Source organism: Podarcis filfolensis (assembly GCF_964270895.1).
Source record: "Podarcis filfolensis genome assembly, chromosome: 5".
NCBI lineage: Eukaryota > Metazoa > Chordata > Lepidosauria > Squamata > Lacertidae > Podarcis > Podarcis filfolensis.
In genome coordinates, this window is record NC_139608.1 from 38,970,979 (window position 1) to 38,988,502 (window position 17,524).

At 42.9% G+C, this 17,524-nt stretch overlaps 1 protein-coding gene across 1 annotated transcript in view; it reads right to left on the minus strand.

The window, feature by feature from the left end:
- The window catches only part of LOC310763724 (kelch-like protein 30), a 38,081-nt gene extending 22,969 nt beyond the window's left edge, over positions 1-15,112 (minus strand). The window contains exons 1-5 of the mRNA XM_083616338.1: positions 14,442-15,112; positions 11,956-12,146; positions 7,371-7,557; positions 6,214-6,396; positions 5,405-5,536 (exon numbers count right to left, since the gene is read on the minus strand). Of these exons, the coding sequence (XP_083472464.1) occupies positions 5,405-5,536; positions 6,214-6,396; positions 7,371-7,557; positions 11,956-12,146; positions 14,442-14,735 (987 nt within the window). The 5' untranslated portion in view covers positions 14,736-15,112. The remainder of the gene's footprint in view (positions 1-5,404; positions 5,537-6,213; positions 6,397-7,370; positions 7,558-11,955; positions 12,147-14,441) is intronic.
- Between the last annotated feature and the right edge of the window lie 2,412 nt (positions 15,113-17,524).

The window sequence follows — 17,524 nt, forward strand, 5'->3', positions numbered from 1 at the left end:
AGTTGTCAGGGGTGACCTGTGTCAGTATAAGTTTGCCGTTGTATCCGTGTCCATTGAATGGTTGTGCTATTTGCCCTTTACAGCTTGGTATTAGTATTAGTCTTATGCATTTAGTTAACATAAGGGCTGTCATCCAATTAAAAAATATTACAGTACATTATTATTATTATTATTACATTTATATTCCACCTTTTCTCCAAAGAGCTCAAGATGGCATACACACTTATTTTCCCCTCCATTTTTATTCTCACAACAACCCTGTGAGGTAGGTTAGGCCGAGAGAGAGTGATGGGCCCAAGGTCACCCAGTGAGCTTCATGGCCAAGTGAGGATTCGAACCCTCGTCTCCCAGGTCCTAATGCAGCACTCTAACCACTACACCACGCCAGCAAAGGTGCTTAGTTGATAATACTCTGCCTTTTAACAACCAACTGGTTCATTTGACTGGCGTATATTTGCATATCACCAGGACCTCAATATAAAGGCATTAAAAGAGGTGAGAGATAATATGCTATTTCTACTTGTTACACTAAAACACTAGTACTTTTAATTCTTAAAAATATAAACAAGTGTGCCTTTAATTCTAAAGGCATTAGAATAAAAAGAATTAAAAGCCATTAGAATTAAATTAGTGATATGTTCAGCTAAATCAACAGAAACATGTGTTCCGATATTGAAACATTCCATCAGTGACACTGCATTTCAGAAAATCAGTCGAAAACAAACATTGCACAGCACAGCTGGAGTTCAAGACATTAACATGCTGTAGGTTTGTTCTGTATTTCTTGAATTGACACCCAAAGTGCTAACCCCCAACTCTACCACAACCAGCAGGGGTCAACTTTGGTCTTTCAAATTTCCTGTGCCCTGTGTGAGCCCAAAATCTGGCATGCCCCCCTTCCGTTCTTCTGAATTCACCAAGTCATAGTTGTGATGCCCTGCAGTCCAGTGTGGCATAACTGGTCGCACTGCCCTGAATTCTTCTCTGCCACCAGGGGGCCCCCATATCATCCACCAGGCAGAAATGACAGGCAGAAATTTATGGAACTGCTCCAAAGATGTACATACCAGTTATTCACCTCCTGTCCTTTGTGGGGTCCATTTGGAACGGAAGGGAAAAGATGAACAAACGCTGCTCAGATTAGATCCAGCCCTTAGGGAGATCAGACTTTCATAACAAACCAGGGAATATTAATAACTACTCTTAATAGGAGGAGAAACTGGAGAACCCACTCGGTCTAGAGGCAGCCAGAAACTGCATTGTGTGGCAAATGCCAGCAGGAGAAAGGGTGGAGGTCAGGGAGTCACAATTAGCATTGCATTAATATTTGAAGGCTGGGCATCAGGTGGCAACTGGCAAAGCAGCCCAAGGGGTCTAGAACCTTTAGCTGTAACCAGGAGACTGAACTGCCTGCACCCTTCTTCCTTTTCCATTCATTTTCTAAAATGAATAAGTTTTGTATGGAAAGAGAGTGCTCAGCTGGGTTTAGTGGAGCCAACACACACACACACACACAGAGAGAGAGAGAGAGAGAGAGAGAGAGAGAGAGAGAGAGAGAAACCGTTTGTCTGTTGGTAGCCAGCCCTAGAGGTCAGCAGGGTCAAGAAAATATTTAGGCCCAGAGGCTGCCTGAATTGTTCCAAGTTTCCGCAGGCATCCTGAGGAAAATGAGTTCCTGAATTCTCCCATATTCCTCTGCAAAGCCTTAAGATAAATCATGTGATGACTTTTGTTAAAAAGGAAAATAAACCTTAAAGGAGTCACACAGCACTGCAATTTTGATCACAGCAGCAGCACTGTGGAGAGAGTATTTGATTTTTCTTTCCCCTCATGCTATTTTGTACATTTACATTGCTACCCCCCAGCCTGAAGCTGCTATAAACTATGCAGTTGGGTGAGAGGAGCACTTATATCATGCCTGTTTCTTTTAAAGCTGCAGAGCTAATGGCAGGTTCAGAGTAGTTATTTCAGAAGAATAGCAGAGAGAGAAAGGGGCTAAACTTCCCTTCTTCTTCATCATCATCGCTTGGTTCAAAATGGGAGCCCTCTCAATGACTTTTTTTTAAAAGTTGAGAGATCTGACCATGGAATGCCCATGTCCTGTGTGGTATGGTCTTTACATGAATAACTTCTCTCATCAGATCAGCCTCCATACATTATATATGGATATAATGGATTGGCAGTGATAGATTACAAAAGTGTAATTTAAGTAGAGGGCTAGAATAAAATAATGAACTATGAGACTAATGAACTCAGAGCTATTCGCAGAGTTCAGGGAGATAATTACTGCCCCCATCCAGCTAGCAGTTTTCAAGTGGATGAAGTTTTCAAGTGTTACTCCAAAATAATGCTTCTCTCCGTTTCCTAAACATTTGATCTATTAATCCGACTTTACTGCTAGTGTTAAGCCCATCTCAAACTCTTGGGGAATGTAAAAATGCAAAATGTCACATTAACACTAAATTAAAACAGTAACAATTTGATGGCCATTTGATAAAGAGCGTGCTTTGGGTTAACTTTCCAGCTCTGAGCATGGCTGAGAAAGATGACTTCTCCAGAAGGAGGCGTTCTGGCACACTTCGCTCCTCTTGCAGCTTCCTCCCAAAAGGTTTCCCCTAACATTTACTGTAAGACATTGCACAAATGCAAGAAGTAACAGGCCCATAAAGGAACAAAGGTTGTGCTTGCAAGGAGGAAATTGGATCAAAGTATGTGTGTCAAAGGTGCTGAGAAGGACATGTAATTCTAACCAAGGATGTTAGTGAACAAAGCCTCTCTCAGCATAGGCAACTATGTACAGTGGTGCTAATTACAGGCAGAGAACAGAACACCAGCAAATGTCTACCACATAAAAAGCCAACCTCTTAGCCAGGCACCATCTTACACTCACAGCTGGTGGGGAAATAAAGTTGATTTCATCCTAACACACTCTATACATTATGCGACTTTGGCTATGTACACATAAGGGATGGAGGAGAAATATGGTTCAGTTCATATTTGAAATCAAATTTATCAGATTCTCACTTTCTGAAACAATATGAGAACAGAAACACAGCCATCCTTCAAAATTCACAATTATCCAAATTTAGTGATATAGTCCTCCAACCAATGTTTAGAAAAATGTATATTTTCAGAAAGCACGTGCATTGAAAATGAATATATTACAGTGGTACCTCGGTTTACGAACTTAATCTGTTCCGGAAGTCCGTTCTTAAACCGAAACGGTCTTAAACCAAGGCGCATTTTCCCTCCTGCCGCAAGTGCCCTTCCACTGTTCAGATTCCGTTCTTTGTTGTTGTTTAGTCGTTTAGTCATGTCCGACTCTTCATGACCCCATGGACCAGAGCACGCCAGGCACTCCTTGGTTCTTAGACCAAGGTAAAGTTCGCAAACCAGGATACTATTTCCAGTTTTGCGGAGTTCGTAAACTGAATCGTTTGTAAACAGGACTGTTCTTAAACCGAGGTACCACTGTAGTAGAAATAACATAGAAAAATCCAGAAGTGTGGAGAATTGAACTAAGATTGGAAAATCTAGAAATGGAGAAGATTGAAATTTGAAAGTACTTCCATACCTATATTTACATTTAGCACATTTAGCAACAGTATTTCAATGATGATATCTTAGTTTATTAACCCAAGAGATGCACATGTCTCTTGCCTGAGCCTTCAGTCTCTGCTTGCAATTAAATGAGGAAATGTGTAATGAACCATATATTTCCATTTTATACAAACTATGGTTTACCCGCTTTGGAACGAAGCAGAATCTTATGTTCCAGAGCTGGTAAACGTTTCCTGGACAATAAGAAACTATGGTTAGCTTGGGACTTCCTGGCTTAGTCATTGCTTGTGCAAAAGGAGGAACAAAGGGGATCCTCCAAACATGAGGAGCTGGGCCCCCTCAAAAAATACATGGGGGCCCCCAAAACTGCCTCGGCCTCTAGGAGTCGTCGCCTATGAATTACAGCATGAACAGAACTGACTGCGCTCATCCGTGACTGAAGTTGTTTTAGTCTTTACCCCTCCCTCAGCCCATAAGGCTTGAGCAAGAGAGGTCCACAGGCCCTTGTGTCTCCAGAACCCCGACCCACATGTGGGCATCAGCACTGAGTTAATTAGTCATCGCCAAAGAGTGTTCTGGAGAGATTTTTTCCCCCCATTAATATTTTAATGGCAAACTGAGTGATGGGAAGAGGTTCTGGTTTCAAAAGTTCCCATTCCAAATCTCGGGCTGTGGCAAGGATTTACTATGCTTTGTTCGGTGAAACCTAAGAGCTTGATTAGGATTTCAGAGCCAGCTTCTCAAGTTAGCCACAGTGCCATTCCGATGCCCCATGGTGCTTCTCTCTTGCTGCTGAAGAGCCTCAGCCGTGGAAACTTGCCGCTGCCCTACTGAAGGCTCTCACTCAGCAGCCTCTGAGCTCCTCCTTCAGACCCTTCTTATCTCACCATCAGTTGCTGGCTAATTGCTGTCTAGTATCCATGTCCTCACACTGGCAGAGGAATCCAGGAGGCTCTTCAACATGCTTGCCCACTTGTTGCCCCGTGCTAGGGACATAAATAGGTAGAAATTTTCCACTCTGCTCAACAGCATGCCAAAAATAGCTGCAAAGGCAAGAGGAGCACAGAATGAATTCCATCAGGGCTGCAGAAGGGAGCCAACCACTTGTTTCAGAGCGGAGATTGTGGAAGCCCAATGACATAACTTCCTAATATTTGTCTGGCACATGGCGATTGGTGAGATAGGGCGATAAATTTATGTGGATTGAATGGGTATGAGGCAAACAGATCTAAGGATTCAGAGGGGACAGGCTCAGTGACTAATTAGTCACCCAGTGACTAATATATCTAACAAGCAGAGCCTGCTATGCAAAGTTGCAATGTACTCTGCTCCTGCTCAGTGTTCCAGCCAGCCAACCAGCCATACCTTCGTTCAGGATACTCTATTTCCCCACCCCTCCACTGCCCACCTGCTTCAATGAGTGCTTGTAGCTCAGAACACCACTCAACAAGTGGACCGGAACACTGCACCAGGCAACAAAGAAAAGAAACAAACCCTCTTGCTCCTAGCAAGCTAGAACATCAGGAACATCTGCCCTGGCTTGTCCACTGGCCTGCTGCATGTTAATGACTCATGGAAGTCAGCTTTCAATGACCATGAGCTGAAAATGTTCACACTGCTCATTTTTTTTAGAGTAATGTTTTGAGAAGGTTTCTGCTTTGATTTTTAACAAGGGATACATAATATTATGGAAGCCTGGATAATTTACCTTTCTCGTGTGGTGGTCTTCTGCCTTGTGGTGACATATCCAGCTCACCGGGCAAACAGTACAGAAGCCTCTGTCTCCAGTGACTCACATGAACACTAAGACTTGTACATGATCAAAATATAATGTTTAGATTACCAGCTTCTCTGCTTCCTGTAGGTAACATGCACACTGCCTGTGTCCATTGTATTCTGCCAGGTCTCGCGCTGTGTAACCATCCCTGTCATGGATGCCTGGATCTATTTGGTGGGAGATCAGGGTTTGACAGCACTGCAAATAAATGCATAAACAACCACCATCACCCTAATCAGTACAACCAATTTATAGCAAATAAGGGAATCATGAATGCAACAGGGGCTTTCTCTTCATTATTTTTTTTTTTTGCCAGTCAAAGAATAGTCAAATAAATCAATAATTATTCAAGGTAAGCTTTTTGCATCAACTGAAGAAGGTAGGCTGACGTTGCTTAAAAAACCATTCCCACTGAACTCCATCATTTGTTCATTTTGTGCTTCCATTTAAAAAATCCTCCCTACGCTGTTTAAACACTATGGATGCTGGATTGACACAAACACAAGATGCATGAGCTGATTGTTTAAACAGCCAAGAGTGGGCTACTCTGAATCTGTTAAGTAACCACACGGATGGTTTCCTGGGAGGCAGGTGGGGGGGGGGGGAGAGTAAATGTTTGGGGAAAGCAATGCTTTTTTCTGGTGGAACGCACCAGAACGCAGTTCCAGGTCTTTTTACTATTATTATTATTATTATTATTATTATTATTATTATTATTATTTCAAATCCTCCTGTCAGCCACATAGGAGAGGGGAGTGATGGCATGCACACGTCATGATCAACCATGGCTGAACACACCGTGTGAGTACGGCTGTGCCATCAATTGAGTTCTGATCCAATACTCATTTCCCTCGCTACATGGTATCACCAAATACCTCGAGATGCCCATTCTCAGCTGCATCGTGGAGTGGGGTTCCTCCCCAATGGTCCAGCACCACGTTAGCTCCCATAAGGAGGAGTCTGTCAACAATTGCAGTGTGTCCCTCTCTGGCAGCAAAATGGAGTGCAGTGGCTCCTTCTGCATCCTGTGCTGTGAGGCCGAGATCAGTGAAGGTAACCTACATGAAGGGGGGGAAAGGAGGGTGACATAGGAATCAAAGCCAAATGGTTTTTTTTAAGATGAGCTGTTGTTTTTTCATTCACCTATTTCTACAGCTGCCTTGGGTACTTTAGCACAGAAAGCAGAGGGAATTTGCAAACACATAAATAGCGTGGAAGCACCCTCCATTTCTGCAATTTGTTTTCTATATACACTGCATGCCATACATACCACAGAATTGTGCCTGACATGAGGGGTGTTAGAAATTAATGAAACTAAGACTGCAAACCTTTTATATTAAATACAGAAGGATGTACAAGGGCAATTAAACCTTTTGGTGGCAGACCTCTGTATTCTGGAAGTTTCTGATTATTAAAGATATGAGTGGCAATCAAATTAGTTAACAATGCAGCATTTAAGAACATGAATGATAAAAAAGGAATATTGAGCTCCATGGCTGGCATATGACTGCAGAACAATCTATAGTGGACAAAATGATGTCATGGTTGATTCAAATAATATACTCCCATTGCTAAAATGTAAATGTTTCTTGCTTATCTGGATTTGAAGATTGAAAAAAATACTGGTTTATGGAAGACAGACTGGTTGGACGTTAATCAGTGAATACTATATTTAGCTGCAGGACAGAGAATCAGAAGTCTTTTATCTTTCTTCTCTCTCTCTCTTCCTTTTCTTTCTTATACTCTTTCTGCCTCTGTTCTTTTTTATATTATTTCATTATAAAAAGATAGTTCACAATGGGTATGAATTTTTGTATATCTTTGGACAAGTATCAATGAATATACTTTTTAAAAGAAAAGGAAAAAAGTGGGATTGTGTGTGACTGTCCCAATAACATAAGGAACAGAAAACATCATGAATGTGCAATAAAAAGGAATTATGAAGGGGCCTTCAGTGGCACAGTTATCCAGAGGAACATATTCTTGTCGAGAAACGACACTTGCTACCTAAAATATAAAAGTACAGGTTTACCAGCCAGACGACAACAGCGTAATGACCACTACAGGCAGCTGCGTGGAGCACTGTCATGCCATCATGTGCTCTCAGGTGCACATCAGCCTCATAGTCCTTCACCAGGAACTGGACAATGTGCAGGTGGCCCTCCTGGCAGGCAAGATACAGCGGGGTAGCTCCACTCTGAGTTTGCTTGTTCACACAACTGTTGGAGGAGAGGAATTATGCCAATATTAGAAGTGATGGGGGTTGGGAATTCATTGCCTCTGTGTGATACTTACATAGTTCCTTACTTAATGTATTTTTGCATGTACACAGGAACATTCCCAGAGTGACACATGGAATTTATATATATCATGAAGCTGTCAGAGGCACAGATTCTCTGCCAGGTCAAAGGTGACAAGCCAAAAGCCCAGGTGATGAGGGCATCTGAGAGCAAGGCTGAAGGCTGTATTTGAAAGGCAGAGCTTGAGGAGCCAGATGTCTTATAGCAGAACTTTCCCTGTATTTTGACGTTTTTCAAGGGAAATAACTTATTGAAGACACTGGGGAAAATACTCTAACATGAAAGCAAAGGGGAGCACCTGATGGAAATGGGGGATTGGAAAACTGAAAAGCTGTATTAAAAAAGAGAACTTCCCAAATGCAACAAAGCCCCAAATCACTGAGAAATGTACCGGGCACCAGGTATAGTACATGGAATATGACACAAGTTATAAAGGAGTGGAAATGGAGGCAGCAGCAGCAGCAATAACAGAAATAGCAGCAGAAGGAGCTGCAGCACGGTGGGGGTAGCAGCAAAAATGTAACTTTATTATAATGCAGAAATAGAGGTTTGGGACAAAAAAATGCAAAATTGTCGTCGAATTGGAATCCTATGATTAATCAAGAGGACTTAGTATCTCGGGGGAAATGGCGCACACAAAAAATGCATATTGAATTAAATGTGAAAACGCTCGTGTGTATAAAGAACTAGAGCAGTGCAACAGCTAATGTTGGAAAAGGGAGACCCAGGTTCGTATCTCCACTCTATCATGAAACTCACCAGGTGACTTTGGGCCCGTCATTCCTTCTAAACCAAACCTACCCTACAAGTTTATTGTGAAAATAAAATTAGGTTGTCTGGGGAAGAGAGGAGAGAACCACGTCTGCTGCCCTGAGCTTCTTGAAAAAAAGAGTGGAATAAATTGTAATAACTAAATAACAGTTTTCAGATACATGTAGATAAACTTTTTTTTTTACTGAAACATTTTAACCCTTTAAAAGCAAGAAGTGAAGGGAACAGATTGGAAGCAGTTCACATAATTACTTTAGGGGTTTTATAGTGGACTTCAGTCACTGCCATTACCAGCAGAGGGCAACCATGTTTATTTTATATCACTCTCCTCTTGCCTCCTGAATAAGGGCTGGGGGATATAGGATTGCTGGCTGCATTCATTAAAAAAGCTTCTTTGGACTAGAGGTGTGCTGTTGACTCTTAAGACATTTTTGCACCCAGGATTTCAAAGTGGCTCTTACTTCAATAGCTGTTAATGCAAAGGACAATTGCTCTTGGCCAGAATGCTTCATTATAAATGCTTCCTCACCACTTTCTCCACCACAGCAACAACAATAAGGTGGTAAATGCTTAGAGTGATCTACGCCCTTCATGTGATAATGGCCTAGGCCAGCCTTCCTATCACCTCTCAGTGAGCTTCCCTCCCTCTGACCTGTCTCCTGTAGCCAATATTTCATAGTACCAGGGCAAGCCCAAGACATTTTGCTGCCTGAGGCACAGCAGCAAATATCAACTATGCCCCACCAACAAACCAAGGTGCATGGCCTGTCATGTTATTCTTGCACCTGAGGTAGAAAATCCCACAAGCCTCTCTCCCCTCCCTAGCAATAAAAAAAATACTAGAATAATAAATAAGTAACAAACTATTGCTCTTTCATCATGCCTATAATAAACTGCCTAAGGTAGTTGCCTCACTCTGCCTAATTAAGGGCCTGCCCTTATATATTGCTACTGTAAAAGGGAAAAGACACACAGAGAGAGTAGAGATAGGTGAATCTGTCAATTTCAGTTTCTCTTAGTTTCTCCCCCCCCCACTTCAATTTAAAATTCATTTCTTGAAAAATTTCACACTAGTTTGCGAATTTCTTTTTTTAAAAAGTCATCGTGGAAATTCATCAGCATTCAAGGGCACATTTGTCCTTTTCTACACATCTTTATATTCTATTTTGCCTATCTACACATTTTTGCAAAGCAATTTCCTCTAATAGCATGCATTTGTGTATGTCATGTTTACTAACACATGCATTTTAACACACACACTAGCCTATCTAATTTCTCCTCCATCCCTAACAGTGAGTATAAAAAGGTTTCTCTCAATGTATTCAGCCTTTGGGGCAAACAAGCCAATCTTAAATATTGACCCCAATGGCTTTAGTGCACTCCACAGCCTGCCTCAACTGTGCTTTGATGAGTTGTTCTACATTTTCCTCTCCCTTAGCTCTGTCTTTCCCAGCATTTTTGCTCCTCATGTTTCCCCAAGAGGAAGCAGAGTAAACAGCTGAGGGAGTCTAGTGATACTAACAGATAACAAGCCTTTGGGGGCTCTGTGTGAAAGATGAGCTTGAGGGAATTGTAACAACACACGAGGGCTCTAGAAATTAGGAATCTGACCCTTTGGGAATATCTATCAGAGATATATTGGAAAATCCACCCAAACGATAAGCACATCAGAAAGACATTGACTGGGCAGCAACAGCCTCAAGCATAACAAGAACACATTGCTTTGTACTTAAGCATTTAAGTCTAGATCGTTTCTTTTGTAATACTGAATTTACTTTATGTTTGCTGAATTGTTGATCTTTCTCTTTGAATTTAGTGATACATTTTGTTAACGGTTTTCTCCCCCAACCTTCACCAACCAATGTTTTGTATATGATAATAAGTGGGTGTTTGCTGTAGGCCGCACTGGGCACAGCTCACTGTGGAAAGGTGGCAGATAAACACAAAGAACCAGATGCCCCTCAGACGGAACCTGTTTCTCTGAGTGGGGTCACATCCCACTGAAAGAAGGGAATGGAAAGAGCTCCCAGATAGACTTCTTTGAATTCTGGATGATTTAGGCAAGAGAAGAAGGCACCTGCTTGAGTGCATAAGGTCCCCATGTCAAACTCTGGAATCTTTAGTGAAGTTGCTCAGGTAGAAGCAAGTGATGGGAAAGACCTCTCTTGCCTGAGATCCTAGAGAGCAGTCAGAGTAGACAGTACTGGGCTAAATGGACAAATAGTCTGACCTGATATAAGACTAGGGTGACCATGTGTCCTTGACCAAGGAGAGAATATTCCCTGGTCCAAGATAAAGAACCATACAAAGCATGGTCTTCCCCACTACAGTGAGATGCATTGTGTTTCTATGTACGTTGTAGTAATTATGTCTAGATTTGTATCTAAGTATATTAAATTTGCACACACAGATGCCATGCAAAAATCTGTCAAAAGGACCACCTTATAACAGCTCCCTATGTACCCACAACTTGCATTGCTAATCTTTCATATCTGTCATTCTTGCACTGTACAGCTTCTGCATGGCTTTGCAGAATAAATGAGAAAATATATATATATGGAGGGAGAGAGGGAGGAAAAGATGCTGGGCTGTAGTAGATGAGGGAAGAGATTAAATGCACTCAGGCAGATGGTTATGAGGCGTCTGCCTTTGGAAACACAATCCGCTTCAGCAAAGATCTTAAGCGCCTGCCTTCTGTCCTGTCAACAAACAAACATAGAGCATCTGGGAAATGCCGTGGCATGGAAACAAAACACTAAGGAAAACTCTACGCTGCTAGGCTAACCTAGCTATGTACTCTCAGAACTCTGAAAATGGTTGCTGTCAGCTGCTTTTTCCTCCATACAAGCTGTCCCAGTGTACTGTTGCAGGAAGAAAGTCCAGCACAAAGAGCAAGTACACCAGTATGCTCTGCCCTGGAAAGCATTTCCCGATCGCAGCATCTTCCATGATCACAGCACAATAACAGCACCAGAAAGCACAGCTGCAATTGTAGAAGTTGTGCAAAAACATACCCAGCTCCCAGAGCACTTTCTCCATCAGTTTTGTGCCCTTCCCAGAGGTTGTTGGACTATACCTCCCATCAGCCCTGACCACATGAATGGCCTAGGAGGGGTGTGTTGCCATCATGGTCATCTACACTGATTTCATTTTACTGAATAATTTTTATATCAACAGTGTGTGTTCTCTAGACCACACAGGCAGGCAGTAGCACAGCAACTCTGGTCAATGATTGTACTGGCGTGCATTTGTTCCTTAGATGACTATGTGTAGTATTACTTCAAAATGTGGCTATCTAGCCCTGCTGTGCTTGGGAGCCCTCCTCTGAGTGGGACCCTGGACTTTTGCCCCCAAGTCCTGTCTTGAGAACATCATTGCATGCAGCAGAAAGAGGTGGTAAATGTAGCTGCACTGGGGCAAACACAGAAAACAATATCCCCATGCATTGCATGTGCATAGTGCAGGCCTGAGTGACAGCTCCAAGTGAGGAAACAGTGCCTTGCAGTATCAGTATACTGAATATCAGTATGCTGTGTTTTTACCTACCTGTGGTCTGCAGCAACCAGCAGTTTGAGGCAAGTGAGATCACCCTTAGCTGCTGCATAATGAGCTGGCACGGCACCTTCCCTTGTCTTCATTGCAGTGTCAAAGCCTGCCTGGACCAGCCACTCAATGGCCTCTGGATGTCCAAAGCGAGCAGCTAAGTGGAGGGGAGAAGCCCCTGAAGCATCCTGCTCCTATGGAGAGGAGAAGAAACAGTTCAGGAGTAGTGGTTAACTCTTCCCCACCCACTCTCACTCCTTAACATCCATCTCATGACCACTTTGGTAAATGGGTTTGTGGGCCTTTTTCAACATCCCCCAGAGGAGGCTGTTTCAAGTGGTCTCTGGGTCACAATTACAACTGACAAACTTAATGAGGTGGAATATTTACTGATGGACTATATAAATGTAATAAGTAACAATAGTGCGTCATGAAAGAATCACTCCCAGTCTGCGTGGACAATATTGAGCTGTTTCAGTTTGGGCAGCTTCTTACGTTCCTCCATTAGCAAGCTGCTGCACTCGCGATCAGCCATTTCATTAGAATACAACAGAAGTTAAAGTATACTGAGGATTTGGAAAATGGAAGTGTTAGTGTGAATATGGCCTGGAAACGATGTAAATAGTTTGTATGGAAGAAGGCAACTGTAGTACTGTACAAATGCATGTCTTTTGTTTTTTTTAAAAAAACCATAGAGGGGTATAGGTGGGGCAAAAGGAAACATGACTTCCGTCATCTACTCTCAATCCAGCATCTCCCTAGAAAGCAAGTAATGAGGTGATTGTTTCAGTGTGTTGCCTTTTTGTGAGCCTGCCTCTAGCCAGAACCATTAAAGAGCCAATGTAGCATAGTGGTTAGAGTGTTGGTCTGTGGTCTGTGAGACCAGGGTTCAAATCCCCACTTAGTCAAGCAACTAAGACCTCAGACCTAAATTACATCGCAGGATTGTTGTGAGGATAAAATATGGGAAACCACATATGCTGCCACTTTGAGCCCCTGGGAGGAAAAGCGGGATAGAAATCTTGATAAATAAGTAAAGCAGCTAAATCAGGCTATGTCTTTATACGTTCGTACTTGTGTTGTATGTCCTCATCCTGAAGGAGATCAGGATATCCCAACAAAAACTGCCTCAGCTGGCCTATCAAAAGATCCAGGAACCCAGAATGATTTTAAGCTACAGGCAATGCTCACTTTGTGCAGGGGTTACGTTCTGGACTCCCATGCGCATTGGCGTGGCCTGCGTAAAGCATTCCACCCCTTCCAGGTACATTTTTGGGTCACTTCCGGGTTCGGCGCCATGCATGCATGTGCAATCGGATGCACATGAATTGGCCTTTGCCTCTATTTTCACTCATTTATGTCCACATGTTCATTCAACAAGTGGAGGAGGGAGAGGGGCCATGTCCACAGGATGTGGCACTGATGGCATGCATTCACCTGAATGAGTGTAGGCAGCCCTCAGGCACAGCCGTGCTGACCCCCTCCATGCATTCCCTGGATGAGTGAATGGGATTTTAATACAGTGTTCCTATGTGGTGACATCTGGAAGCAGTAATTATTACTAGAAATACAAGCACCAGCTTTCCTGAGCGTTACTGCAGTGTTATACTTTCATTTGCATCCTTTGCTAGCATATGCTGCAGCTTGCAGTGGAAGCCCATGACACTATGTTTCTCAAAAAGCCAATTCCCAAAAATCCATTGTTACAGAGAAACAAAACTCATGAAGTCGGCTACACAGACAAGGAGCTTGATTTTAAATAGCTGGAGCAAGAGGGGCAGGGAGCAAGTTAATGCTCCACCCCTATGATGTCCCCAAGCACACTTGTTTGCTTTCTCCATGTGGGAGTAGGGAAAGAGCTGAACTTGGGGGACATTGCCATGGGGTCAAAATTTGCCCTTTCCCATTAACACTTTGTGATCCAGCACTCAGTGACAAATATCCTGCGGGAGATACAATGACTGCCCTGTATTGGGAAGTTTTTAATTTTTGATGTTTTATTATGTATCGTTATATGCTGTAAGCCTAATAATAATAATAATAATAATAATAATAATAATAATAATAAGTGTCTCCATGAAGAGCGTATACTGAACTCACTTCAGACTTTTGGCAATGAACAAGCCCACTTTAAACACAACACCCACCACAAAGAAGGACTTGCTAAACACCACAGTCTCCCTTGGACAAGAATAGTTAAATGCTGTTGGTAGTCCAACAAGGGTTGTTTGTAGACAAGGGGTGCCGGCACTCTCTGCCACCCAAGTCTAATCTAAGAGCAGCAACCTGTGTAAAAACACTGGGTGGTATTCAATGCTGCTCCTACTCAGAGTAGACCTATTGTCATTAATGGCCATCACTAACTTACCTTAATTAAATGAGCCCAATAGGAAAACTTATTGAATACCACTCACGGCAAATATGTCTAGCTGCAACCAGCGTTCTACCTTGCTCCCGCTGTTTAGATCCCTGTTTGTCAGACCCCTTACCTGCATGCTGTAGCCTCCATCTTTGATCAGCCACTTCAGCTCAGCCAAGTTGCCCATGGCTGCTGCATCATGTGCTGGGGTCGCACCATTGTTTGCTCTCTGATTCCCGGGAAGCTTTGCTTGCAGTACCAGGAACTTGAGGCACTCCAGCCTGCCTGCTCGTGACGCATGATGCACCAGGCCTGCTCCCGAGCAGTCAGTGATGTTCTGGTCCAGAGTACCATCGATGTGCAGCTGCTCCAGCATAGGCAAGTCTCCTTCCTTGGCAGCTAAAATAGCCCTTTGGTCTCCCATCTCTGGGAGCCTTGCTGTTGTCTTCACTGGAAGGTCCTACTTTCGCAGAGTCTCTTGTTTTATGTATCAGCCAGGTGCTATGTGTCTCTAGTTACCGGGTAAGGTGCTGTAGAAAGCATATGTACTGCAGGGTTTGTTTTTTTAAAGAAGGGGCACATGGCCGGTGAGAGACAACAGCTAAAAGCTCCTGGCAAAATCAGGGATGTTATTAACTCTTCTTCCACTTGTGGCACTGAACCCTGAATTGTTATAAAGAGTAGTGTGATAAAATATAAAGTAAGCTTGGTGTTCGTTTGAAAAATGTGAGCCAGGCTTTCAGGAGCAACAGCTCTATGATGCAATTGGCATGTGTTTCAGTTCCTACTGTATTTTCCTGCATTGACTGATAAAACACAGAAAATACGCTGTGAGATGGTTTATGAGTTAGATCAAATTTGTAAAAACCACAGCTGTAAACAGGAAAGCTAATATTTCCCCTATAATTGTGCAAATCAGTTCACTTTTACTTGAGCTAAGACGGGCTTCAAACCCAAATCCCCATTCATTTTGATAGGACACCTACCCCTTCCAGTATCTTATATGACAAAGTGCATTCTATGCCACACCTGCTAGATCATACATGAACACATGGAGCTGCCTTTGTCAGCAATTTAAGGTCTTAGGCCGTGTCATCCCTAGGCTGGCTACCCCAAATTCTTGTAGTTATGAGATGCCAAAGCTTGACCCTGTAAACTTCTGCATGTAAAACATAGGTCAGGCTTCCTCATCCTCAGCCCACCAGATGTTTCGAGACTACAATTCCCATCATCCCTGACCACTGGTCCTGCTAGCTAGGAATCAAGGGAGTTGTAGGCCAAAAACATCTGGAGGGCCGAGGTTGAGGAAGCCTGACATAGGTTGTTAGTCAACCTATGAGAACAGGGATGCGCCTGTCAGCTTCACTATACAGCAGGGACAGGCAACCTAAGGCCCATGAGCCGGATGTGGCTCAATCGCCTTCTTAATCCGGCCCACGGACAGTCCGGGAATCAGTGTGTTTTTACATGAGTAGAATGTGTCCTTTTATTTAAAATGCATCTCTGGGTTATTTGTGGGGCCTGCCTGGTGTTTTTACATGAGTAGAATGAGTGCTTTTATTTAAAATGCATCTCTGGGTTATTTGTGGGGTATAGAAATACATTCATTCCCCCCCCCCAAAAAAAAATATAGTATGGCCCACCACATGGTCTGAGGGACAGTGGACCAGCCCACGGCTGAAAAAGGTTGCTGACCTCCGCTATACAGGTTTTGACAAACGCTGAAGATGCACCTCTTTACTCTGGCCTTTCACACCTGAGGTGTTTTCAGGACCTGCCCTAGCCCTTCAACTGCAATTTGTTTTGACTGTTTTTAATACTGAATTTTAAATACTGGTCATCCAGGGACCTGCTGGTGAAGGACAGGAAACAAATAAATAAAATAAATTCCTCAAGTAGAGCAAATAAGCTGTGTGGCTTAGTATGTGTATTTCCTCCTAGAAGTCTTTCACCCTGTTATTTAAAAAAATACAAAGGAAAAGCATAGAATTGCAGGTAACTATGGAGCCCACTTCTTTTGATTTTTTGCATATGGGCTGAATATACACCATTACATGAAGCTTAATAATAGAAGTCTCTGTAAATTCCACAAACACACACATTTTTGAAGTCTAGTAGATTAATGCTGGAAAATTCTCTCCTCTTCAATTTCATACACTATCAATGACAGCCATCTTCCACCTCCTTGTGGGCTACTCTCATCTTCCAGACACTAGCCAAGGGGGCAGATGTATTTTCTGATGCATAGTCATGGATGGCCTTTGACATGAAATGTTTTACAGATAGAGCGCACACACATACACAAGCCACAGGTGGCCAGAATTCCAGACCTCTGGCCCTATTAGTGATCAGGTTGGAATAATGGACTATGATTACAAAGTTCTGGTGCACAATAACTCAGCTGGAGCAATAAATGCAATGCTCAGAACAGCTGCACAAAAGTAATGAGTGGGTAAATACAGCCTTTATCTTGACTGTGGTACCAGTCAGAAAGAGGAATTCAGCCTTTTGACAGAAGGGAAACTGCCATCCTTTCAATCTGGGCAAGTCATGCAAGGTGCTGTAAGACTGAACTCCAGGTCTCTAGACCTGTGGTCAAAGCTAATAACAGGAAGCACTCATACTTAAGAAGGAGAAGAGGTAAGTGTTGAGGGATCTCGGAGTGATTGGCTTTCCCAGAGACTGCAGAATGACTAAATAGACGCTCACAAATATCCTGCTGACAGCTCTCCGGCTACTTCTCTTCAAGTGCCCCAAAGCAGAGAGAATTGAGGTATTCAGTGCAGGAAGTATGGGGGTGCATGAGAATAGAATCTTCAAATTAGCCCTAAAGTATGATAAAAGTACCGTATTTTTTGCTCTATAAGACTCACTTTTCCCCTCCTAAAAAGTAAGGGGAAATGTGTGCGTCTTATGGAGCGAATGCAGGCTGCGCAGCTATCCCAGAAGCCAGAACAGCAAGAGGGATTGCTGCTTTCACTGCGCAGTGATCCCTCTTGCTGTTCTGGTTTCTGAGATTCAGAATATTTTTTTTCTTGTTTTCCTCCTCCAAAAACTAGGTGCATCTTATAGAGCGAAAAATACGGTAAGTACAGATACACTGGCTGGCTGAAGCTTTCACAATGTAAAATCTGCACTTCTGTGAATAACGAAAAAGGCTATGTCATAGCAAGATTTAAAAAATAAATAAATCAGGCTGGCATTGATACAGGC